General features: G+C 44.7%; 1 protein-coding gene across 1 annotated transcript in view; it reads left to right on the forward strand.

Moving 5' to 3' along the window:
- lg25h12orf56 (linkage group 25 C12orf56 homolog) overlaps positions 1–26,641 on the forward strand; it is a 39,649-nt gene extending 13,008 nt beyond the window's left edge. Inside the window, exons 2-16 of the mRNA XM_061984669.2 lie at positions 6,236–6,608; positions 6,701–6,847; positions 10,291–10,476; positions 10,568–10,722; positions 13,062–13,125; positions 13,246–13,425; positions 13,490–13,566; positions 16,632–16,776; positions 25,215–25,303; positions 25,390–25,479; positions 25,541–25,613; positions 25,673–25,747; positions 25,811–25,882; positions 25,949–26,130; positions 26,217–26,641. Of these exons, the coding sequence (XP_061840653.1) occupies positions 6,375–6,608; positions 6,701–6,847; positions 10,291–10,476; positions 10,568–10,722; positions 13,062–13,125; positions 13,246–13,425; positions 13,490–13,566; positions 16,632–16,776; positions 25,215–25,303; positions 25,390–25,479; positions 25,541–25,613; positions 25,673–25,747; positions 25,811–25,882; positions 25,949–26,130; positions 26,217–26,337 (1,890 nt within the window). The 5' untranslated portion in view covers positions 6,236–6,374 and the 3' untranslated portion in view covers positions 26,338–26,641. The remainder of the gene's footprint in view (positions 1–6,235; positions 6,609–6,700; positions 6,848–10,290; positions 10,477–10,567; positions 10,723–13,061; positions 13,126–13,245; positions 13,426–13,489; positions 13,567–16,631; positions 16,777–25,214; positions 25,304–25,389; positions 25,480–25,540; positions 25,614–25,672; positions 25,748–25,810; positions 25,883–25,948; positions 26,131–26,216) is intronic.
- The last annotated feature ends 558 nt before the right edge of the window (positions 26,642–27,199 follow it).

A 27,199-nucleotide genomic window follows, 5' to 3' on the forward strand; every position in this document is an offset into this window, starting at 1 on the left:
ACTTTCATTTACAAAATTTTACTGTAAAATATTGCGGGTTTTTTGTTCTTTTTGCGTCGTCAGCAGTCTGTCGCCCTCATGTGGTCACTTTGAGTAAGTACAAGATGATGTACTTGCACTTTCTTACAAATGACTTCCTCCATTGTTCTGCATCAGGGATGTCAGTAAAAACTTTACATTTACAAAATTTTACTGTAAAATATTGGGTTTGTTTTTTTTTAACAACATTTTACGGTTTAGTTTAGTTTAGTTATTAAGGATCCCCATTAGTCTCCACTGCAGTGGAGACTATTCTTCCTGGGGTCCAGGCAAAAGACATCACACAATCACAAAAGAAAAAATGACAATGCAGTACAACATGATCCAATAATAAAATGTTGTAATACAAAAATAGCAACAACAAAGAACCAAAAAAAAAAAAAACCCCAATAACTTCCGAGTTTACATAATAATGTTCATACCAAAGATAAAAAGAGCAATATAAAAATATATTTCTGCAAAAATAAAACAAAGAACCAATGGCCTAAAATATACACATTAGTGTACCAAAGACAAACAATAAGTGATGAAAATGTACCATCCATCCATTTTCTACTGCTTGTCCCATAATCAATAAAATAGTCAATATGATACGGTAAATACCACCACCGTAAAAACAAATGTATTGTCTTTCCATTTACAGTAATACACGTTAAAAACAACAACCGTAGATTTCACAGTAAAAAACTGGCAGCTCAGTCAACAAAGTTTTAACGCAAAAAACAGTAGTCGTTTTTTTTCCCTCAAATTTACAGACCCCGAAAGGGACAAGCGGTAGAAAATGGATGGATGGATGCTGTAAATAACAATGTAAAATGTATTGTTATTTTTATTAATTTGATGGGTAGTTTGCTGTAAAGTTAAGTCTTTTTATTTAGACAAAAGTTTGGAAAGTATGATAATATACTGCACACCTTGAGACCTCCGATTTCGGGAGGTGGGGGGCGTGGTCGGGATGGGGCGGGGGCGTGGTTGGGGGCGGGGCTAAGAGGGGAGGAGTATATTTACAGCTAGAATTCACCAAGTCAAGTATTATATATATATATATATATATATATATATATATATATATATATATATATATATATATATATATATATATATATATATGTCTTAATAAGGTTATCCAAAAAATAGTGCTCGATACCGTAGTAGAGCGCAATATATGTATGTGTGGGAAAAAAATCACAAGACTATTTCATCTCTACAGGCCTGTTTCATGAGGGGGGTACCCTCAATCTTCAGGAGATTTTAATGGGAGCATTCACATACCATGGTTTATATAGGGCACAGAGTGGGTGGGTACAGGCTGGCGTAGGGGCGTGGTGATTGGCAAGAAGCGCATATGCCAAATTTTCAAAGAGAACGGCCTACGGATCACGATTGAAGCCAACAAGCAAACCGTCAACTTCCTTGACGTCACTTTCAACCTGAGAAATAACAGCTACCAACCATTCACGAAACCCAACACAACACTCCAATACGTGCACCATGACAGCAACCACCCACCCACCACCACGAAAAGAATACCTACCGGAATTAATAAAAGGCTATCGATGCTGTCATCTAGCAAAGCTGAATTTGACCAAGCAACCCCCCCGTACCAAAAAGCCCTTGATGAAAGCGGATACAATTTCACCCTCACCTATGAACCCACGCCAGGAAACCAACCAAAAAAGAACAGAAAACGAAACAACATCATCTGGTACAACCCCCCATACAGCAAAAACATCTCAACTAACATTGGACACAAATTCCTCAATCTGATTGACAAACACTTTCCCAAAGACAACACCCTAAGAAAAGTATTCAACAAGAACAACATTAAATTGAGCTACAGCTGTATGAACAATATACGACAAATCATCTCAAACCACAACAAAACAATTGCAAATGAGCCGTCGGCCCCCGGACAGAGCGACTCCAAAACCAACAAAGGCTGCAACTGTCGAAAGAAACCTGATTGCCCTCTCAACGGGGGGTGCTTACAAACATCAGTTGTCTACCAATCTAAGGTAACACGCAAGGACATTAACACATCCGACACATATGTAGGATTAACCGAGGGAGAGTTCAAAACCAGATGGAACAATCACAAGGCTTCTTTCAGGAACCAAAACCTGCGGAATACCACAGAACTCAGCAAACACATTTGGGACCTCAAAGACAATAATGTTGAATATTCAATAACATGGCAAATTCTTGCATCCAGCACACCTTACAATAGTGGTAATAAAAGATGCAACCTATGCTTGAAAGAGAAACTGTTTATTATTTACCATCCAGACCTGTCATCCCTCAACAAGCGCAGCGAAATTGTAACAGCATGCCGCCACAGACGGAAACACCTCCTAGGTAACACATGAGCCAATCACCACGCCCCTACGCCAGCCTGTACCCACCCACTCTGTGCCCTATATAAACCATGGTATGTGAATGCTCCCATTAAAATCTCCTGATAATTGAGGGAACCCCCCTTATGAAACAGGCCTGTAGAGATGAAATAGTCTTGTGATTTTTTCCCACACATACATATATATATATATATATATATATATATATATATATATATATATATATATATATAATATATATATATATAAATATATAATATATATATATAAAAATATATATATATATAAATAAAAGAAATACTTGAATTTCAGTGTTCATTTATTTACACGTATACACACACATAACACTCATCTACTCATTGTTGAGTTAAGGGTTGAATTGTCCATCCTTGTTCTATTCTGTCACTATTTTTCTAACCATGCTGAACACCCTTTCGCAGGTACCCAGAAAGGTTTCTAGTACCACCAAAAAAACTGAATCTCTGAAGACGGTATAAAAATCTGTGTTAAAGGTGTACAAATACTGTTTGTATAATAAGCATGTTATTTTTTTTTACAAATGAGGGTTAAGAGTTCAGTACTAAAAAAAAAAGAGAAAAGAATGTGGCTTAAGTACAGTTTTTTAATTGAGCTGCTGCATTTTTTGGTTGGGTTGTTTATTTATTTTGAGTAACTTCTATACATTTCTAAAAGGGGAGGAATGTAATAGAGTGATCTATGTTTGTCTGTTGCCATCTCCTGGTGAATGTTGGCTATAGCGTACTGGGGTTACTTTTTGGTTGGCCAACGATTTACGCGGTGTTGCGCACCTGACGTCACTCAGGTCCGCATGGAGCTGGAGGGGGGCGTGGCTTCCAGCTCCGCCTGAATTTCGGGATATTTTCGGGAGAAAATTTGTCCCGGGAGGTGTTCGGGAGAGGCGCTGAATTTCGGGAGTCTCCTGGAAAATCCGGGAGGGTTGGCAAGTATGATATACTGTAATATTTGTTGCAATATTGGACACTATTAAAGTTGAAAAGGTATGCAATTTCAAGCAGTACATATATTTTTTCTGTCAAAATGAAAAAAAAATCTATTACATTTAGTGAGACAATATCAATATTGACACATATCATTCCCTGGTGTTTGCGGGCCAGATACAATGATACTTAAAATTGATGAAATGGTTGTGTTTATATGTCAATAAACACTAATTGTGTGAACGTTAGAGATGCGCGGATAGGCAAATATTTCATCCGCAACCGCATCAGAAAGTCGTCAACCATCCGCCACCCACCCGATGTAACGTTTGATCAGAACTGCACCCGCCCGCCATCCGCCCGCACCCGCCCGTTATATCTAATATAGACGATGCAAGGCATTAGTGAGGCACCTGCCAACTACTCCGGTTTTCCCGTAATTCGTACGGTTTTCATCAACCTGTGCGCTGCAGTGATAAAAAATACGGTTTTTCATTAATTAAAAAAAAAAAAAGGGTGAAAACTACGCGAATTGCACCTTGTGCAGACAAGATTTTTCGATCGGACACGGAGGAATTAGCGATGTAAAAGACCACGTTGGGACAAAAAAACACAAGTCTAATGCCGTTGCTAGCGATACAAGTGGAAAACTTTCAACGTTTTTCGTCGCCCAAACAGATTATTTGGATGTGATGAATGCCGAAGTTTTATTTACGGAGGCAATAATTGAGCATGGACTTCCAATCGCACTGGCTGATCACATGGGACAGTTAAATGTTTGTAATGCAACCTTTAAAAATCATTACGCGGTCATCGCGGTCCCAAAAATAAATTTTTCTTGCATGATAATGTCCAGAAAAATTTGCTTTATATTACTATAGAGTCCTTTTAACGAATGAGTTTGATGGTTTATCACAAACCTTAAATGAAAGAAGTCCTTTCTTCTCCTGCACCTGCATGCGCTTTGGCCTTGCTTCGTGTTTGGTGCGCAATCCTGTCGGCTGTATTTCACAGCACGACATACTGTTAAAAGTGTTTATACTATTTATGCTTTCAAGTCCAAGTTGAAGAAATCTTGTTAAATGTTGACAGCATAACTACCAAAATACAGAAGTATGTCCTTAATATTTTTGCAGTGCTATTTCTGTTGAAAAGTTCAAATGATTACATTAGAGATGTGATGTGCCACTTTTCAAGTGTCTGATGGCTTCAATTAATTTTCATGAATTTTTCATATTTTGAATTCTTTTGAAAGGCTTACAAAAAAACTACATTTGAATTGTAATTCCATGCTATTGACAGGACTATTAATTTTAATGAAGTTAGCTTACCATGTTTACAGTATGATAATTGTGATAGAAATGTGAATTTTAGGCACAGAATATTTTTTTACAATTGAACAAGGCAGTAGATTATACAAGCTTGGACAGAAAGTTAATAATGACACCAATTTTTTTTTTTTATGGAATTGTTTAGTACTGTTTTACCATTTACTGTAAAAAGTGTTTATACTGTTTATACTTTCAATTAACAAATTGAAGTCTTGTGAAAGGTTGACAGGATAACTGGCATTAACTGTCAAAATAATTTCAAACTATTGAAGTTAGCTTACAGAATAAACATGTCAATCAACCCATATGATTTTTGCTGTAATATTTTTGTTTTGAAAAGTCACTGTGACTGATAGAAAAGTGATGGTTTTAGCAACATTTTAACCTGTCTGAATGCTAATAATCATTTTGCGTCGGGGGGCGAAGCCCTGAACCCTCCACCAGGACTTTGTCCTGGACCTACCGGGGCCTGCGGCCCTTGGACCCTGGCTACTAGGTTTTTCTGATTTCAAAAGTTGGCAGGTATGGTGAGGTTATAAAGCTTTTGCCTGTTAAAGAAAGGAGACTGATCCAATGCAGCACAGACTTTCGCGTGCCACGCTGTCACGACCCAGACGCACACCAGTGCGCAATCATATGGGAGCCGCGCTGAGCGCACCTCCAAGCGCGTCTCGCTGCCGGCGACGGCCGGGTATGGGCCCACGCTCCAGCGCCATCCATTTTCAGGGCTAGTTGATTCGGCAGGTGGGTTGTTACACACTCCTTAGCGGGTTCCGACTTCCATGGCCACCGTCCTGCTCTCTATATAAACCAGGGTGAGCCCCACCCCTTTCGTGAGCGCACTGCGCGCGGAGTGACCCCTGTTACGCGCCCCCGGCAATAGGGGTGGCGGGCAGGTAAGCTGCGCGGGCGGAGCGCGCGGAGTGACCCATGTTACGAGCCCCCGGCCACGGGGGTTGGCGGGCAGGTAAGCTGCTTACCTGCTGCGCGTGACGCCGGCCGCGGCGAAGGCGGACGAGGCGGGGTGTCGGTGCGGTGGGCGCGGTGGTGACCCTGGACGTGCGTCGGGCCCTTCTCGCGGATCGCCTCAGCTACGGCTCCCGGTGGGGCCCTCTCGGGGGAAGGGGCCTCGGTCCCGGACCCCGGCGAGGCGTCCCTTCTCCGCTCCGTAAAAGTGTCCATCTCTTTTCTTTTTTTTTTCTTCTGTTGTGGCATATGCTCCAGGTGCCTGCTCGTTTTTCGTATGTGGGTAACAACATTTAACTATGTATATATATTTACCAATTGGTTTAACTGCCACCCGCAAAAAAAAAAAAAAAAAAAAAAAAAAAATTTAATTAATCCGCCCGACCCGACCCGCGCGCGGATAAAATCTTATTTTTTTTAATTTCATCCGCCCGATCCGCGGATAATCCGCGGTTGTGCCCGCAAACCGCGCATCTCTAGTGAACGTATAGAAAGTAAAAGTATTTAGTTGCATCCACATGAGCTTTGTTGGAGTGTCAAGTGACACGTCATCAATAATGAAAGACTTTTTCTTCTGGCCAATCAGGGCCCGCCCCTAATAGTGCACGGACCAATCACAGAGACAGATCTTCATCATCTCTGACAGGTGCGCATCACCTCTGTGACGCCTCATCGCCGTGCTCGCAGGTGAGAGGGGCCCACAAAGTGACCTTCCCAGTGACGTCATGACGCTCCTGTCCCGCCGCAACGTCAAACTGGACTCGTTCCTGCAGCGGAACTTGGAGCCGGACGTGTACGCGCGGATCCGCGCCTACGAGCCGTGCGTGGTGGTCTCGCCCGCGCGCAACAAGGTCTACATGCACGCGGTGCTGAGCGACGAGCGCGTGTACGTGGCGGAGTACAGGCCGCGCACGCTCGCGAGCGCCGTCGGCTTCGGGAGCGTGCGCGACATCCGACTGGTGAGTGACAAATTGAGCTTAAAAAAACACACAAAAGCGAGCTGGTCGTCGGTGACGTCACATGCTCAGGCCCCGCCTCCTGCACCAATTAGATCAACGACCTGCCGGACTTCCTGCGCGGGAACAGCAGTGCGCAGAGTCAACATATAAGAATAACTTACGTGCTCCAGAAAACTGCCGCCAAGGATCCTCATTGGCTCAGACGACAGGGGGCGGGGCTTCTTCCTGCATCCACTCCTGTACAAATGTACGTAACACACACACACACACACACACACATTCGTGTATTTGTTACCTTCTTGAGACTGACGAAAAATGCCTACCTCTTTTTATATTTTATTAAATCAACATTAAAAAAATAAAACTCCCTCCCCCATTCACACAAAAGGGTTATTTATTTCTGTTATTTATATTCTGGTTCCAGCAATATAGAACAATGCAGTCTGCAAGGAATACATCATCGTGTACTTACTCAAAGTGACCACAGGAGGGCGGCAGACTGCTCACTTGTTCAATAAGTGCATTATGTGCACATGATTGTGTGCTGCTGGTCCACTAACATTTTCATTAATTACTATTATTAGGGCCCGCATGGCCCATTGTAAAAGGAATCCCAACGGGAGTCCTTTTGCAATGGGACATAAGGACCTATTGTTTTTCTAAGGTTTTATTATTCTTCCGCCGCCTCTTTGAGCACTAATTTGACCCACTTAACATGCTTCAAAACTCACCATATTTGACCCACACATCAGGACCTGCGAAAATCGTCTTTTAATAAAAAAAACCGAACCCCAAAACTCAAAATTGCGCTCTAGCGCCCCCTAGAAAGAAAACTGCTCATAACTCCCAGTACGACATGAAACAAAAACCTCTATGTAGGGCTCACTTAGCCCTACTTTTCATTAATTAATTTCCTCGGGCAAAAATCAACAGGAAGTTGGCAATTCCCCCTTCAAGACAAAAATGTACTAAAAACAGTCACTTTTGCCTCTTTGAGCTGTAATTTGACCCCCTTAACATGCTTCAAAACTCACCGAACTGAACACACACATCAGGACTGGCTACAACTGTGATCTAATGAAAGAACCTAACCCCAAATCTCAAAATTGCGCTCTAGCGCAATTTTTGAATAAAACGCAGAAAAAACTGCTCCTCGGAAGAAAAAAAATGACAAAACTGCCTGTAACTCCCACTGGGAAGGTCGGAGAGACATGAAACAAAAACCTCTATGTAGGTCTCACTTAGACCAACATTTCATAAATTGACAACCCCCAGCAAAAATCAACAGGAAGTTTGCTATTCCCCCTTCAAAACAAAATTTTTGTAAAAACCGGTCACCTTCCTTCAAAAACGAACTCCTCTGAGCGCGTTTGTCGTTTCGCCTTCAAACTAACACAGGAGAGAGATTGAACCCTTGTGATTACAACGACAGAAGCACTTTTTTTTCTAACTGCTCCGGTTTTGATTTTATGACCCTTCAAAGACCCGCTGCGCTGATGCTGCTGCGCTGCTTTATAACATGGCTACTCAAAAGCAGGAAGCACCAACGTGCCCACACAATGCAGACAAGGTAGGTACACTAGACAAAAGTCTTGGGACACTTCAGACTAAAAGTAGACAAAAGTATTGGGACACTTAGGACTAGCACCTGCCAAATACGCGAGCCCGAACAACGCTGCTTGCAGCTTTAATTCTTTATTATTATTATTATTCCACCGCCTCTTTGAGCACTAATTTGACCCACTTAACATGCTTCAAAACTCACCATATTTGACCCACACATCAGGACCTGCGAAAATTGTCTTTTAATAAAAAAACCGAACCGCAAAAATCAAAATTGCGCTCTAGCGCCCCCTAGGGAAAAAAAAACTAGACTGGCTGTAACTCCCACTAGGAAGGTCAGAGAGACATGAAACAAAAACCTCTATGTAGGTGTGACTTAGACCTACATTTCATTAATGGTACATTCTCGGGCAAAAATCAACAGGAAGTTGGCAATTCCCCCTTCAAGACAAAAAAGTACTAAAAACAGTCAATTTTGCCTCTTTGAGCTGTATTTTCACCCTTTTAACATGCTTCAAAACTCACCAAACTGAACACACACATCAGGACTGGCAAAAATTGCGATCTAATAAAAAAACCTAACCCCAAATCTCAAAATTGCGCTCTAGTGCAATTTTTTAATGAAACGCACTAGAGATGCGCGGATAGGCAATTATTTCATCCGCAACCGCATCAGAAAGTCGTCAACCATCCGCAATCCACCCGATCTAACATTTGATCAGAACTGCATCCGCCCGCCATCCGCCTGCACCCGCCCGTTGTTATACATCTAATATAGATAATATAGATAATAATATATATAAATCACCAAAAATGATTCCCGGGCGCAGCCACCGCTGCTGCCCACTGCTCCCCTCACCTCCCAGGGGGTGATCAAGGGTGATGGGTCAAATGCAGAGAATAATTTCGCCACACCTAGTGTGTGTGTGACAATCATTGGTACTTTAACTTTAACTTTAATAGACGATGCAAGGCATTAGTGAGGTTATAAAGCTTTTGCCTGTTAAAGAAAGGAGACTGATCCAATGCAGCACAGACTTTCGCATGCCACGCTGTCACGACCCAGACGCACACCAGTGCGCAATCATATGGGAGCCGCGCTGAGCGCACCTCCAAGCGCGTCTCGCTGCCGGCGACGGCCGGGTATATGGGCCCGACGCTCCAGCGCCATCCATTTTCAGGGCTAGTTGATTCGGCAGGTGGGTTGTTACACACTCCTTAGCGGGTTCCGACTTCCATGGCCACCGTCCTGCTGTCTATATCAACCAGGGTGAGCCCCACCCCTTTCGTGAGCGCACTGCGCGCGGAGTGACCCCTGTTACGCGCCCCCGGCAACAGGGGTGGCGGGCAGGTAAGCTGCTTACCTGCTGCGCGTGACGCCGGCCGCGGCGAAGGCGGACGAGGCGGGGTGTCGGTGCGGTGGGCGCGGTGGTGACCCTGGACGTGCGTCGGGCCCTTCTCGCGGATCGCCTCAGCTACGGCTCCCGGTGGGGCCCTCTCGGGGGAAGGGGCCTCGGTCTCGGACCCCGGCGAGGCGTCCCTTCTCCGCTCCGTAAAAGTGTCCATCTCTTTTCTTTTTTTTTCTTCTGTTGTGGCATATGCAGCAGGTGCCTGCTCGTTTTTCGTATGTGGGTAACAACATTTAACTATGTATATATATTTACCAATTGGTTTAACTGCCACCCGCAAAAAAAAAAAAAAAAAAAAAAAAATCTAATTAATCCGCCCGACCCGACCCGCGCGCGGATAAAATCTTATTTTTTTTAATTTCATCCGCCCGATCCGCGGTTGTGCCCGCAAACCGCGCATCTCTAGTGAACGTATAGAAAGTAAAAGTATTTAGTTGCATCCACATGAGCTTTGTTGGAGTGTCAAGTGACACGTCATCAATAATGAAAGACTTTTTCTTCTGGCCAATCAGGGCCCGCCCCTAATAGTGCACGGACCAATCACAGAGACAGATCTTCATCATCTCTGACAGGTGCGCATCACCTCTGTGACGCCTCATCGCCGTGCTCGCAGGTGAGAGGGGGTGGGGGGGGACCCCACAAAGTGACCTTCCAGTGACGTCATGACGCTCCTGTCCCGCCGCAACGTCAAACTGGACTCGTTCCTGCAGCGGAACTTGGAGCCGGGCGTGTACGCGCGGATCCGCGCCTACGAGCCGTGCGTGGTGGTCTCGCCCGCGCGCAACAAGGTCTACATGCACGCGGTGCTGAGCGACGAGCGCGTGTACGTGGCGGAGTACAGGCCGCGCACGCTCGCGAGCGCCGTCGGCTTCGGGAGCGTGCGCGACATCCGACTGGTGAGTGACAAATTGAGCTTAAAAAACACGCAAAAGCGAGCTGGTCGTCGGTGACGTCACATGCTCAGGCTCCGCCTCCTGCACCAATTAGATCAACGACCTGCCGGACTTCCTGCGCGGGAACAGCAGTGCGCAGAGTCAACATATAAGAATAACTTACGTGCTCCAGAAAACTGCCGCCAAGGATCCTCATTGGCTCAGACGACAGGGGGCGGGGCTTCTACCTGCATCCTCTCCTGTACAGCTGTGCGTAACACACACACACACACACACACACATTCTTGTATTTGTTACTATCTTGAGACCGCCCAAAAATGCTTACCTTTTTTTTAATTTTATTAAATCAACATAAAAAAAAAACTCCCTCCCCCATTCACACAAAAGGGTTATTTATTTCTGTTATTTATATTCTGGTTCCAACAATATAGAACAATGCAGTCTGTAATCACATCATCTTGTACTTACTCAAAGTGACCACAGGAGGGCGGTCTTGTTCAATAACTCAAAAAGTGCATGATGTGCACTTTATGTGTGTGCTGCTGGTCCACTAATCCATCCATCCATCCATCTTCTTCCGCTTATCCGAGGTCGGGTCGCGGGGGCAGCAGCTTAAGCAGGGAAGCCCAGACTTCCCTCTCCCCAGCCACTTCGTCCAGCTCCTCCCGGGGGATCCCGAGGCGTTCCCAGGCCAGCCGGGAGACATAGTCTTCCCAGCGTGTCCTGGGTTTTCCCCGTGGCCTCCTACCGGTCGGACGTGCCCGAAACACCTTCCTAGGGAGGCGTTCGGGTGGCATCCTGACCAGATGCCCGAACCACCTCATCTGGCTCCTCTCGATGTGGAGGAGCAGCGGCTTTACTTTGAGCTCCCCCCGGATGACAGAGCTTCTCACCCTATCTCTAAGGGAGAGCCCCGCCACTCGGCGGAGGAAACTCATTTCGGCCGCTTGTACCCGTGATCTTGTCCTTTCGGTCATGACCCAAAGCTCATGACCATAGGTGAGGATGGGAACGTAGATCGACCGGTAAATCGAGAGCTTTGCCTTCCGGCTCAGCTCCTTCTTCACCACAACGGATCGATACAGCGTCCGCATTACTGAAGACGCCGCACCGATCCGCCTGTCGATCTCACGATCCACTCTTCCCCCACTCGTGAACAAGACTCCGAGGTACTTGAACTCCTCCACTTGGGGAAAGATCTCCTCCCCAACCCGGAGATGGCACTCCACCCTTTTCCGGGAGAGAACCATGGACTCAGACTTGGAGGTGCTGATTCCCATCCCAGTCGCTTCACACTCGGCTGCGAACCGATCCAGCAACAGCTGAAGATCTTGGCCAGAGGAAGCCATCAGGACCACATCATCTGCAAATAGCAGAGACCTAATCCTGCAGCCACCAAACCAGATCCCCTCAACGCCTTGACTGCGCCTAGAAATTCTGTCCATAAAGGTTATGAACAGAATCGGTGACAAAGGGCAGCCTTGGCGGAGTCCAACCCTCACTGGAAACGTGTCCGACTTACTGCCGGCAATGCGGACCAAGCTCTGACACTGATCATACAGGGAGTGGACTGCCACAATAAGACAGTCCGTTACCCCATACTCTCTGAGCACTCCCCACAGGACTTCCCGAGGGACACGGTCGAATGCCTTCTCCAAGTCCACAAAACACATGTAGACTGGTTGGGCAAACTCCCATGCACCCTCAAGGACCCTGCCGAGAGTATAGAGCTGGTCCACAGTTCCACGACCAGGACGAAAACCACACTGTTCCTCCTGAATCCGAGGTTCGACTATCCGGCGTAGCCTCCTCTCCAGTACACCTGAATAGACCTTACCGGGAAGGCTGAGGAGTGTGATCCCACGATAGTTAGAACACACCATCCGGTTCCCCTTCTTAAAGAGAGGAACCACCACCCCGGTCTGCCAATCCAGAGGTACCGCCCCCGATGTCCACGCGATGCTGCAGAGTCTTGTCAACCAAGACAGCCCCACAGCATCCAGAGCCTTAAGGAACTCCGGGCGGATCTCATCCACCCCCGGGGCCTTGCCACCGAGGAGCTTTTTAACTACCTCGGCAACCTCAGCCCCAGAAATAGGAGAGCCCACCACAGATTCCCCAGGCACTGCTTCCTCATAGGAAGACGTGTTGGTGGGATTGAGGATTGTTATTACATATGTTGACCAAAGGGGGAGTACTTCAAATTTTTGCACACACTTGTTATTTCATATGTTGACCACACTCATTTCATATGGGACCACACTAATTTTTATATATATTTCACCACCAGGGGGTGCAAATGAGACATTCTCTATTAGATGCAATGTTATTGGGACCATGATTTATGTCATCACTTCTTCACACCTCCTCATATGGAAGCTACTTTTCCTTGTTGACGTCTCAAGAAGGGTAGCAATACAAGAACACACACACACACACGTTAGAGACTGTGTTGACATGGAACACTCAATAAAACCGAGGTAAAGAGGAAGGTCAAAGTTCAAGCTTGAGAGTGTCATAGATGTCTCACTTTTGTCACGTGACTTATTTTAAGCGATGAGTGTGACAAAAGTTCTTTTGGGGACCAGGAAACCGAGTGAAGCGGACACAGACCCGTCCAAGACCCCCCGTCGGCGGCAGAAGTTGGACCAGGTCGGTATATGCTTTAGTCCTGCCAGGTGTGTGTGTGTGTGTGTGTGTGTGTGTGTGTGTGTGTGTGTGTGTGTGTGTGTGTGTGTGAAGGTTAAAAATATGCTTTCTGTGCTTATTCAGGTGGTGAAGAAGTTTGGGAAGGTTCTCTCTCGCTTACGGACAGGCGACCATGTGACCACGAGCAGTAGGTGGAAGGAGGAGGAGGAGGAGGAGGAGGAGGCGGAGCTCCATCTCTACGCCATCTCACGCACGTCCAAACTTTACCTCCACCTTCACAGCTGCTGGAACACTTTCATTATAGTGAGGAGGAACATCACTCACTGCATCTTTGCACCCCGGCTAAAGTGTGTGTGTGTGTGTTTAGAGGTCCACCCTGGCCTTTGAGGAACTTCACAGACCTTCATCTGACTCCTCCCAGCAGTTACGACCCCCAACCATCAGGTAACCACACTTTGTTTGCTAAACTACTTCTACACTCACTTTTTATTATAGTTACAGTGCCCCCCGGTGGTCTGGCATGGACAAGACAGCCAGCTAATGTCATCATGGTATCATACCTGCCAACTTTTGAAATCAGAAAAACCTAGTAGCCAGGGTCCAAGGGGCCACAGGCCCCGGTAGGTCCAGGACAAAGTCCTGGTGGAGGGTTCAGGGCTTCGCCCCCCGACGCAAAATGATTGATTGCATTCAGACAGGTTAAAATGTTGCTAAAACCATCACTTTTCTATCAGTCACAGTGACTTTTCAAAACAAAAATATTACAGCAAAAATCATATGGGTTGATTGACATGTTTATTCTGTAAGCTAACTTCAATAGTTTGAAATGATTTTGACAGTTAATGCCAGTTATCCTGTCAACCTTTCACAAGACTTCAATTTGTTAATTGAAAGTATAAACACTTTTTACAGTAAACAAATGGTAAAACAGTACTAAACAATTCCATTAAAAAAAAATTGGTGTCATTAACTTTCTGTCCAAGCTTGTATAATCTACTGCCTTGTTCAATTGTAAAAAATATTCTGTGCCTAAAATTCACATTTCTATCACAATTATCATACTGTAAACATGGTAAGCTAACTTCATTAAAATTAATAGTCCTGTCAATAGCATGGAATTACAATTCAAATGTAGTTTTTTTGTAAGCCTTTCAAAAGAATTCAAAATATGAAAAATCAATGAAAATTAATTGAAGCCATCAGACACTTGAAAAGTGGCACATCACATCTCTAATGTAATCATTTGAACTTTTCAACAGAAATAGCACTGCAAAAATATTAAGGACATACTTCTGTATTTTGGTAGTTATGCTGTCAACATTTAACAAGATTTCTTCAACTTGGACTTGAAAGCATAAATAGTATAAACACTTTTAACAGTATAACAGTACTAAACAATTCCAATAGATAACATTGGTGTCATTACCTTTTTGTGGCTAAAATCCAAATGTATTCTATCAGATTGATCATACTGCAAAAATGATATGGTAACTTTATGATAAGTTTACTTGAAGTGGCATAAAACACTGAAAGTGATTGTTCCTATAACCCCTTTGTTTCAAATGTTTGTTCCACTTGTGGCAGTCGGGCACCAGCATACCGTCTTTGACAACTTGAAGTGGCATAAAACACTGAAAGTGATTGTTCCTATAACCCCTTTGTTTTAAATGTTTTATGCCACTTCAAGTTGTCAAAGACGTGCTGTGAAATACAGCCGACAGGATTGCGCACCAAACACGAAGCAAGGCCAAAGCGCATGCATGGTGCAGGAGAACAACGGACTTCTTTCATTTAAGGTTTGTGATAAACCATCAAACTCATTCGTTAAAAGGACTCTATAGTAATATAAAGCGAGTTTTTCTGGACATTATCATGCAAGAAAAGTTTATTTTTGGGACCGCGATCACCGCGTAATGATTTTTAAAGGTTGCATTACAAACATTTAACTGTCCCATGTGATCAGCCAGTGCGATTGGAAGTCCATGCTCAATTATTGCCTCCGTAAATAAAACTTCGGCATTTATCACATCCAAAGAATCTGTTTGGGCGACGAAAAACGTTGAAAGTTTTCCACTTGTATCGCTAGCAACGGCATTAGACTTGTGTTTTTTTGTCCCAACGTGGTCTTTTACATCGCTAATTCCTCCGTGTCCGATCGAAAAATCTTGTCTGCACAAGGTGCAATTCGCGTAGTTTTCACCCTTTTTTTTTTTTTTAATTAATGAAAAACCCGGAATAGGTTGATGAAAACCGTACGAATTACGGGAAAACCGGAGTAGTTGGCAGGCTCACTAATGCCTTGCATCATCTATATTAGATCGGGCGGATGGCGGGCGGGTGCAGTTCTGATCAAACGTTACATCGGGTGGATGGCGGATGGTTGACGACTTTCTGACGCGGTTGCGGATGAAATAAATTGCCTATCCGCGCATCTCTAATATATATATATATATATATATATAGCCCTGCGATGAGGTGGCGACTTGTCCAGGGTGTACCCCGCCTTCCGCCCGATTGTAGCTGAGATAGGCTCCAGCGCCCCCCGCGACCCCAAAGGGAATAAGCGGTAGAAAATGGATGGATATATATATATATATATTTTTTTTTTTTGGTCATTAAAAAATACAATCATGTGTGCTTACGGACTGTATCCCTGCAGACTGTATTGATCTATATTGATATATAATGTAGGAACCAGAAATAACAGAAAGAAACAACCCATCCATCCATCCCTTTTCTACCGCTTGTCCCTTTTGGGGTTGCTGGAGCCTATCTCAGCCCTTTTGTGTGAATGAGTGTGAATGGGGGCGGGAGTTTTTTTTGGGTTAGTGCACTAATTGTAAGTGTAACTTGTGTTTTTTATGTTGATTTAATAAAAAAATAAAAAAATAAATAAAAACATTTATTTATTTATTTTTATTTAATTTCTTGTGCGGCCGGGTACCAATCAATCCACGGGGACCACTGCTCTAAAGGGAAACCTTTTTAAATGATAGTCAGATCCATTCTGAAGATGCCCAAGTGATTTTTAAGCTTTGGCCCATAAAACATGTTTACTGGTTAGTTTGAGTGTGAGACATTTGCACAGCAGCCCCCTTATCGGGCTGTAGCTGGTCCATTTAAGTGGTGAAACTTCCTATAAGAAGTAGTGCTGTATTCTGAGGATCATGTCAAATTTAATTTGAACTTTATTTTTATTTTTATAAATGATCCTTAGTAGTCACATACAAATTTGTGTAAATTATGCAAAATTATTTAAATTTGGTCCCCATGAACCATATTAACTCTTTTCCCCCAGGGTCCCCAGTAAGAATGATCAGCACATTACTTCATCAATCCAGAGATTTAAAGACGTGTATGAGCTAACTGGGCAGTGGACATTTTTACACCATTTTTTTTATGCCTCCACCACCTGTAGAAAGGGTGGTCCCCACAAGTCATGATCAAAAACTTGGTCCCCATTCCAAATAATAACCAGTATGTGTGTGTGTGTGTGTGTGTGTGTCAAGCTGGGAGCGCACGTCTCACCTGTACGACGACCTGAGCAGGGAGCTGCTGCGGAAAGGAAGCAGTGTTGAGAGCTTCTATGTGCTTCTGCAGGAACTGAACGTGGCCGCCCGTCACCACGTCGCTCTACGTCACATCTTCTGGAGGGTGAGACGTTTTAAAAACGTGAAAGAAATATTTCAAGCACAGCGTTAAAGCTGAGACTTAGGGAGGGTTAGACTAAGGGCTACAAAAGTGTACATACAGGTAAAAGCCAGTAAATTAGAATATTTTGAAAAACTTGATTTATTTCAGTAATTGCATTCAAAAGGTGTAACTTGTACATTATATTTATTCATTGCACACAGACTGATGCATTCAAATGTTTATTTCATTTAATTTTGATGATTTGAAGTGGCAACAAATGAAAATCCAAAATTCCGTGTGTCACAAAATTAGAATATTACTTAAGGCTAATACAAAAAAGGGATTTTTAGAAATGTTGGCCAACTGAAAAGTATGAAAATGAAAAATATGAGCATGTACAATACTCAATACTTGGTTGGAGCTCCTTTTGCCTCAATTACTGCGTTAATGCGGCGTGGCATGGAGTCGATGAGTTTCTGGCACTGCTCAGGTGTTATGAGAGCCCAGGTTGCTCTGATAGTGGCCTTCAACTCTTCTGCGTTTTTGGGTCTGGCATTCTGCATCTTCCTTTTCACAATACCCCACAGATTTTCTATGGGGCTAAGGTCAGGGGAGTTGGCGGGCCAATTTAGAACAGAAATACCATGGTCCGTAAACCAGGCACGGGTAGATTTTGCGCTGTGTGCAGGCGCCAAGTCCTGTTGGAACTTGAAATCTCCATCTCCATAGAGCAGGTCAGCAGCAGGAAGCATGAAGTGCTCTAAAACTTGCTGGTAGACGGCTGCGTTGACCCTGGATCTCAGGAAACAGAGTGGACCGACACCAGCAGATGACATGGCACCCCAAACCATCACCCAACCATGCAAATTTTGCATTTCCTTTGGAAATCGAGGTCCCAGAGTCTGGAGGAAGACAGGAGAGGCACAGGATCCACGTTGCCTGAAGTCTAGTGTAAAGTTTCCACCATCAGTGATGGTTTGGGGTGCCATGTCATCTGCTGGTGTCGGTCCACTCTGTTTCCTGAGATCCAGGGTCAACGCAGCCGTCTACCAGCAAGTTTTAGAGCACTTCATGCTTCCTGCTGCTGACCTGCTCTATGGAGATGGAGATTTCAAGTTCCAACAGGACTTGGCGCCTGCACACAGCGCAAAATCTACCCGTGCCTGGTTTACGGACCATGGTATTTCTGTTCTAAATTGGCCCGCCAACTCCCCTGACCATAGCCCCATAGAAAATCTGTGGGGTATTGTGAAAAGGAAGATGCAGAATGCCAGACCCAAAAACGCAGAAGAGTTGAAGGCCACTATCAGAGCAACCTGGGCTCTCATAACACCTGAGCAGTGCCAGAAACTCATCGACTCCATGCCACGCCGCATTAACGCAGTAATTGAGGCAAAAGGAGCTCCAACCAAGTATTGAGTATTGTACATGCTCATATTTTTCATTTTCATACTTTTCAGTTGGCCAACATTTCTAAAAATCCCTTTTTTGTATTAGCCTTAAGTAATATTCTAATTTTGTGACACACGGAATTTTGGATTTTCATTTGTTGCCACTTCAAATCATCAAAATTAAATGAAATAAACATTTGAATGCATCAGTCTGTGTGCAATGAATAAATATAATGTACAAGTTACACCTTTTGAATGCAATTACTGAAATAAATCAAGTTTTTCAAAATATTCTAATTTACTGGCTTTTACCTGTACACTTGTAAAGAACATCATGTCATGGCTGTCTTGAGTTTCCAATAAATTCTACAACTCTTTATTTTTTTGTGATAGAGTGATTGGAGCACATACTTGTTGGTCACAAAAAACATTCATGAAGTTTGCTTCTTTTATGAATTTATTATGGCTCTACTGAACATGTGAGGGTCAAAAGTATACATACAGCAATGTTAATATTTGCTTAAATGTCCCTTGGCAAGTTTCACTGCAATAAGGCGCTTTTGGTAGCCATCCACAAGCTTCTCTTGAATTTTTGACCACTCCTCATGACAAAATTGGTGCAGTTCAGCTAAATTTGTTGGTTTTCTGTCATGGACTTGTTTCTTCAGCATTGTCTACACAGGACTTTGGTAAGGCCATTCTAAAACTTTAATTCTAGCCTGAGTTAGCCATTCCTTTACCACTTTAGACGTGTGTTTGGGGTCATTGTCCTGTTGGAACACCCAACTGCGCCCAAGACCCAACTTCCGGGCTGATGATTTATACTACCACCACCATGATTGACGGTGGGAATAGTGTTCCTGGGATTAAAGGCCTCAGCTTTTCTCCTCCAAACATATTGCTGGGTATTGTGGCCAAACAGCTCAATTTTTGTTTCATCTGACATCACATGGACAAAGATAAGACCTTCTGGAGGAAATTTCTGTGGTCAGATGAAACAAAATTTGAGCTGTTTGGCCACTATACCAAGCAATATGTTTGGAGGAGAAAAGGTGAGGCCTTTAATCCCAGGAACACCGTACCTTCTGTCAAGCATGGTGGTGGTAGTATTATGCTCTGGGCCTGTTTTGCTGCCAATGGAACTGGTGCTTTACAGAGAGTAAATGTCCATCCATCCATCCACTTCCGCTTATCCGAGGTCGGGTCGCGGGGGCAGCAGCCTAAGCAGGGAAGCCCAGACTTCCCTCTCCCCAGCCACTTCGTCCAGCTCCTCCCGGGGGATCCCGAGGCGTTCCCAGGCCAGCCGGGAGACATAGTCTTCCCAGCGTGTCCTGGGTCTTCCCCGTGGCCTCCTACCGGTCGGACGTGCCCGAAACACCTTCCCCGGGAGGCGTTCGGGTGGCATCCTGACCAGATGCCCGAACCACCTCATCTGGCTCCTCTCGATGTGGAGGAGCAGCGGCTTTACTTTGAGCTCCCCCCGGATGACAGAGCTTCTCACCCTATCTCTAAGGGAGAGCCCCGCCACCCGGCGGAGGAAACTCATTTCGGCCGCTTGTACCCGTGATCTTGTCCTTTCGGTCATGACCCAAAGCTCATGACCATAGGTGAGGATGGGAACGTAGATCGACCGCTAAATTGAGAGCTTTGCCTTCCGGCTCAGCTCCTTCTTCACAACAACGGATCGATACAGCGTCCGCATTACTGAAGACGCCGCACCGATCCGCCTGTCGATCTCACGATCCACTCTTCCCCCACTCGTGAACAAGACTCCGAGGTACTTGAACTCCTCCACTTGGGGCAAGATCTCCTCCCCAACCCGGAGATGGCACTCCACCCTTTTCCGGGAGAGAACCATGGACTCGGACTTGGAGGTGCTGATTCCCATCCCAGTCGCTTCACACTCGGCTGCGAACCGATCCAGTGAGAGCTGAAGATCTTGGCCGGAGGAAGCCATCAGGACCACATCATCTGCAAATAGCAGAGACCTAATCCTGCAGCCACCAAACCAGATACCCTCAACGCCCTGACTGCGCCTAGGAATTCTGTCCATAAAGGTTATGAACAGAATGGGTGACAAAGGGCAGCCTTGGCGGAGTCCAACCCTCACTGGAAACGTGTCCGACTTACTGCCGGCAATGCGGACCAAGCTCTGACACTGATTATACAGGGAGCGAACTGCCACAATAAGACAGTCCGTTACCCGATACTCTCTGAGCACTCCCCACAGGACTTCCCGAGGGACACGGTCGAATGCCTTCTCCAAGTCCACAAAGCACATGTAGACTGGTTGGGCAAACTCCCATGCACCCTCAAGGACCCTGCCGAGAGTATAGAGCTGGTCCGCAGTTCCACGACCAGGACGAAAACCACACTGTTCCTCCTGAATCCGAGGTTCGACTATCCGGCGTAGCCTCCTCTCCAGTACACCTGAATAGACCTTACCGGGAAGGCTGAGGAGTGTGATCCCACGATAGTTAGAACACACCCTCCGGTTCCCCTTCTTAAAGAGAGGAACCACCACCCCGGTCTGCCAATCCAGAGGTACCGCCCCCGAGAGTAAATGGGACAATGAAAAAGGAGGATTACCTCCAAATTCTTCAGGACAACGTAAAATCATCAGCCCGGAGGTTGGGTCTTGGGCGCAGTTGGGTGTTCAAACAGGACAATGACCCCCAAACACACGTCAAAAGTGGTAAAGGAATGGCTAAATCAGGCTAGAATGAAGGTTTTAGAATGGCCTTCCCAAAGTCCTGACTTAAACGTGTGGACAATGCTGAAGAAACAAGTCCATGTCAGAAAACCAACACATTTAGCCAAACTGCACCAATTTTGTCATGAGGAGTGGTCAAAAATTCAACCAGAAGCTTGCCAGAAGCTTGTGGATGTCTACCCAAAGCGCCTTATTGCAGGTAAACTTGCCAAGGGACATGTAAGCAAATATTAACATTGCTGTATGTATACTTTTGACCCAACACATTTGGTCACATTTTCAGTAGAGCCATAATAAATTCATAAAAGAACCAAACTTCATGAATATTTTTTTGAGACCAACAAGTATGTGCTCCAATCACTACATCACAAAAAAATAAGAGTTGTAGAAATGATTGGAAACTCAAGACAGCCATGACATTATGTTCTTTACAAGTGTATGTCAACTTTTGATCGCGACTGTATATGTATGTATATATATATATATATATATATATATATATATATATATATATATATGTATGTATATATATATATATATATATATATATATATATATGTATATGTCTTAATAAGGTTATCCAAAAAATAGTGCTCGATACCGTAGTAGAGCACAATATATGTATGTGTGGGAAAAAAATCACAAGACTATTTCATCTCTACAGGCCTGTTTCATGAGGGGGGGTACCCTCAATCATCAGGAGATTTTAATGGGAGCATTCGCATACCATGGTTTATATAGGGCACAGAGTGGGTGGGTACAGGCTGGCCTAGGGGCGTGGTGATTGGCTCATGTGTTACCTAGGAGGTGTTTCCGTCTATGGCGGCATGCTGTTACAATTTCGCTGCGCTTGTTGAGGGATGACAGGTCTGGACGGTAAATAATAAACAGTTTCTCTTTCAAGCATAGGTTGCATCTTTTATTACCACTATTGTAAGGTGTGCTGGATGCAAGAATTTGCCATGTTATTGAATATTCAACATTATTGTCTTTGAGGTCCCAAATGTGTTTGCTGAGTTCTGTGGTATTTCGCAGGTTTTTGTTCCTGAAAGAAGCCTTGTGGTTGTTCCATCTGGTTTTGAATTCTCCCTCGGTTAATCCTACATATGTGTTAATGTCCTTGCGTATTACCTTAGATTGGTAGACAACTGATGTTTGTAAGCACCCCCCGTTGAGAGGGCAATCAGGTTTCTTTCGACAGTTACAGTCTTTGTTGGTTTTGGAGTCGCTCTGTCTGTCATTTGCAATTGTTTTGTTGTGGTTTGAGATGATTTGTCGTATATTGTTCATGCAGCTGTAATTGAGCTACAGCTGCATGAACAATATACGACAAATCATCTCAAACCACAACAAAACAATTGCAAATGAGCCGTCGGCCCCCAGACAGAGCGACTCCAAAACCAACAAAGACTGTAACTGTAATTGAGCTACAGCTGCATGAACAATATACGACAAATCATCTCAAACCACAACAAAACAATTGCAAATGAGCTGTCGGCCCCCAGACAGAGCGACTCCAAAACCAACAAAGACTGTAACTGTCAAAAGAAACCTGATTGCCCTCTCAACGGGGGGTGCTTACAAACATCAGTTGTCTACCAATCTAAGGTAATACGCAAGGACATTAACACATCCGACACATATGTAGGATTAACCGAGGGAGAATTCAAAACCAGATGGAACAACCACAAGGCTTCTTTCAGGAACAAAAACCTGCGAAATACTACAGAACTCAGCAAACACATTTGGGACCTCAAAGACAATAATGTTGAATATTCAATAACATGGCAAATTCTTGCATCCAGCACACCTTACAATAGTGGTAATAAAAGATGCAACCTATGCTTGAAAGAGAAACTGTTTATTATTTACCGTCCAGACCTGTCATCCCTCAACAAGCGCAGCGAAATTGTAACAGCATGCCGCCACAGACGGAAACACCTCCTAGGTAACACATGAGCCAATCACCACGGCCCTACGCCAGCCTGTACCTACCCACTCTGTGCCCTATATAAACCATGGTATGTGAATGCTTCTATTAAAATCTCCTGATGATTGAGGGAACCCCTCATGAAACAGGCCTGTAGAGATGAAGTAGTCTTGTGATTTTTTTCCCACACACACACACACACACACACACACACACACACACACACACACACACACACACACACACACACACACACATATATATATATATATAATTAGGGCTGCGAATCTTTGGGTGTCCTACGATTCGATTCAATATCGATTCTTGGAGTCACGATTCGATTATAAATCGATTTGTTTTTCCCGATTCAACGCGGTTCTCGATTAAAAAATGATTTTTTTTCCCGATTCAAAAGGATTCTCTATTCATTGAATACATAGGATTTCAGCAGGATCTACCGCAGTCTGCTGACATGCAAGCAGAGTAGTCGATTTTTGTAAAAAGCTTTTATAATTGTAAAGGACAATGTTTCATCAACTGATTGCAATAATGTAAATATGTTTTAACTATTAAATGAACCAAAAATATGACTTATTTTATCTTTGTGAAAATATTGGACACAGTGTGTTGTCAAGCTTATGAGATGCGATGCAAGTGTAAGCCACTGTGACACTATTCATTTTTTTTTTTTTATAAATGTTTAATGATAATGTCAATGAGGGATTTTTAATCACTGCTATGTTGAAATTGTAACTAATATTGATACTGTTGTTGATAATATTCATTTTTGTTTCACTACTTTTGGTTTGTTCTGTGTGGTGTTTGTGTCTCCTCTCAATTGCTCTGTTTATTGCAGTTCTGAGTGTTGCTGGGTCGGGTTTGGTTTTGGAATTGGATTGCATTGTTATGGTATTGCTGTGTATTGTTTTGTTGGATTGATTAATAAAAAAAGAAAAAGAAAAAAAAAATCGATTTTTGAAAAATGAGAATCGCTACTGAATCGTACAACGTGAGAATCGCGATTTGAATTCGAATCGTTTTTTTCCCCACACCCCTAATATATATATATATATATATATATATATATATATATATATATACACATATATATATATTTACTGTACATATATACATACATATACCGGAACACATATATATATATATATACATATATATATATATATATATATATATATATATATATATATATATATATATTAGAGATGCGCGGTTTGCGGACACAACCGCGGAGTCCGCGGATTATCCGCGGTTCGGGCGGTTGAAATAAAAAAAAATTAGATTTTAAATAGATTCAGGCGGGTGGCAGTTAAACCAATTGGGAAATATATATACATAGTTAAATGTTGTTACACACATACGAAAAACGAGCAGGCACCTGCTGCATATGCCACAACAGAAGAAAAAAAAAGAAAAAGAGATGGACACCTCGCCGGGGTCCGGGACCGAGGCCCCTTCCCCCGAGAGGGCCCCACCGGTAGCCGTAGCTGAGGCGATCCGCGAGAAGGGCCCGACGCACGTCCAGGGTCACCACCGCGCCCACCGCACCGACACCCCGCCTCGTCCGCCTTCGCCGCGGCCGGCGTCACGCGCAGCAGGTAAGCAGCTTACCTGCCCGCCACCCCCGTGGCCGGGGGCTCGTAACAGGGGTCACTCCGCGCGCTCCGCCCGCGCAGCTTACCTGCCCGCCACCCCTGTTGCCGGGGGCGCGTAACAGGGGTCACTCCGCGCGCAGTGCGCTCACGAAAGGGGTGGGGCTCACCCTGGTTGATATAGACAGCAGGACGGTGGCCATGGAAGTCGGAACCCGCTAAGGAGTGTGTAACAACCCACCTGCCGAATCAACTAGCCCTGAAAATGGATGGCGCTGGAGCGTCGGGCCCATACCCGGCCGTCGCCGGCAGCGAGACGCGCTTGGAGGTGCGCTCAGCGCGGCTCCCATATGATTGCGCACTGGTGTGCGTCTGGGTCGTGACAGCGTGGCACGCGAATGTCTGTACTGCATTGGATCAGTCTCCTTTCTTTAACAGGCAAAAGCTTTATAACCTCACTAATGCCTTGCATCGTCTATATTAGATATATAACAACGGGCGGATGGCGGGCGGGTGCGGTTCTGATCAAATGTTACATCGGGTGGATGGCGGATGGTTGACGACTTTCTGATGCGGTTGCGGATGAAATAATTGCCTATCCGCGCATCTCTAATATATATATATATATACTGTACATATATACATACATATACCGGAACACATATACATATATATATATACATATATATATATATATATACACACACACACAGTATATATACATATTTATACTGTATATAACGTGCGCTTGTGTGTGTGATGGAAATTCATTACTGTAACTAGAGTGTTAAAGCTGAGAATAATGTGTGTGTCAGTGTGGGGAGGTGTGTGACTTTCTGGTTGAGTCTCTGGAGGAATGTCTACATGGCCGTCAGAATGGACTTCACACGGTTGACCAGCTACTGTAAGCTTTACTACTGTGTGTGTGTGTGAGAGTGTGTGTGTGTGTGTGTGTGTGTGTTAGTGCACGCATCCTCTCGCTGTCCTCAGACTGAGCACTCTGATCATCCAAACGCTGGCCATCATGTTCCAAGAGACGGACACTGAAGCTGCCAGACTCGACACGCTCGCCACCAAAAAGTGATTCAAAGTTTGTTTAAAAATGTTACTGTGCCTTTAAGCCAGATGCCCTTTTCTCCAGAGGTGCCTTGGCCTCCAGGATGCTACTCTCTTTGGTTTGTGACCCCCATAACACATCTTCCACCAACCTGGAGGTCAGAGAACTTCTTATTTTACTTGAAGGCCAAACAAACATCTTGAAATGTGGTTTCAGTTCCAAGACAAAAGGTCCGACTACCTGGATGCTGCCTGCTGGCTTCTCTTTGAGATGATGCAGATGGGACACCAGGTGAGTTGTGACCCAACATGACGTGTCTTTATCCAGGATGTCAACACCTGTGACGTGTCTCAGGCCAACAGGTGTGGGGGACACTTCCTGTCTGTCAGCTGGACCCTGCAAGTCCTGCAGGACCACCCTCACATGGTACTGTTCTGCCGTGTGGGCGTTCTGCTCCGTTAATGACGTCGCCACCTTGTGGTCTCTCTGCAGTCGTCCTTCCTTGCCTCCCAAGCCTGTCAGGTGGTCTTGGTTCTATCGGACCTGCAGGAGTCCTTCCTCAGTCCTCTGCAGAGTGTCCTTTTGTTCCAGCGCTGCCGCCTCCTGCTGACCTTCCTGCAGCACAGCCACCAGCTGGCCCAGCACCTTCGAGCCCACGTCACAGAGGAGTTCAGGTCAGGACCGCTCTCGGGTCAAGGGGACAACCTGTGAGACCGGAACGATAGAATGTTTTGTGCAAGCCATTTTGTTCCTTTGGTAGGTACTTTGTGAATCTGTCCAGCGCCCAAGAGAAGCTCCCACCTTACTACCCCATCACCAAGACCGCCCTGCAAGCGCTGCAGCAGCTGGTTGCCTTCGTCCTGCACACACCTGATGCATGAACATGCATGTTTATCATCATAATAAAAAATACATCAAATCAAGTTTACATTGTACCCTAATTACTAAGAGTGTATGTAACAAAAGCTCCAGAAAAATATATCCATTTCCACCTTCCCCCCAGTCAAGGGGTTATTGACCGAGTGCCCTGATCACTACTGGTACAACTGTTACCTTTCTCTAATTCTTCTTTCAGTTCTTGGTGTTTCTTGAGCTTTTCATGTTCCTTTTTACAGATGTTGCTGTTACCACCGCTGTCTTCTGAAGTTTATCCACCACGAGAATGTCAGGGTGGTTGGCCATCACCTTTTTGTAAGTCTAGACCAGGAAGTCCCACAGGATCTTGGCCTGGTTGTTCTCAAATACATGGTATCTGCCATCTTGATTCAGGGACCACCAGTCCATTTTTGGTACAGATGTTCTGGCACACTATGCCTGCTACCTCGTTATGGTGCTCCATGTATGCGTTGCCTGCCAGCATCTTACACCCTGCTGTGATGTCCTGCACCCTCTCTGGGGCTTCTTTACACAGCCTGCACCTGGGGTCTCCCGTCTAATGTGGTAGACCTAGGCCTCTTGATGTTGTGTTCAGGGCCTATTCTTGTGGTGCCATGATTAGTGCCTCTGTGCCGTCTTTCTCGATGTTAGCCACTTCTTTAATTTGTCTGTGCAACATGCCATGCAAAGGCTCGTCTTTCCGTGACAGCCCATCTGGCTCCTCCTTACTGGTTTCCTGAGGCATTCACTTAGCAGGTTGTCCCTGAGGGCCAACTTCTTGACATATCCCCTGAGGCCTGTTGTTTTCTCCTGTAGAGTGCCTGTCACACTCAATAGTCCTTGGTCCTCCTCTTTTCACTTTGTGCA

The sequence above is a fragment of the Nerophis lumbriciformis genome, linkage group LG25 (assembly GCF_033978685.3).
Source record: "Nerophis lumbriciformis linkage group LG25, RoL_Nlum_v2.1, whole genome shotgun sequence".
NCBI lineage: Eukaryota > Metazoa > Chordata > Actinopteri > Syngnathiformes > Syngnathidae > Nerophis > Nerophis lumbriciformis.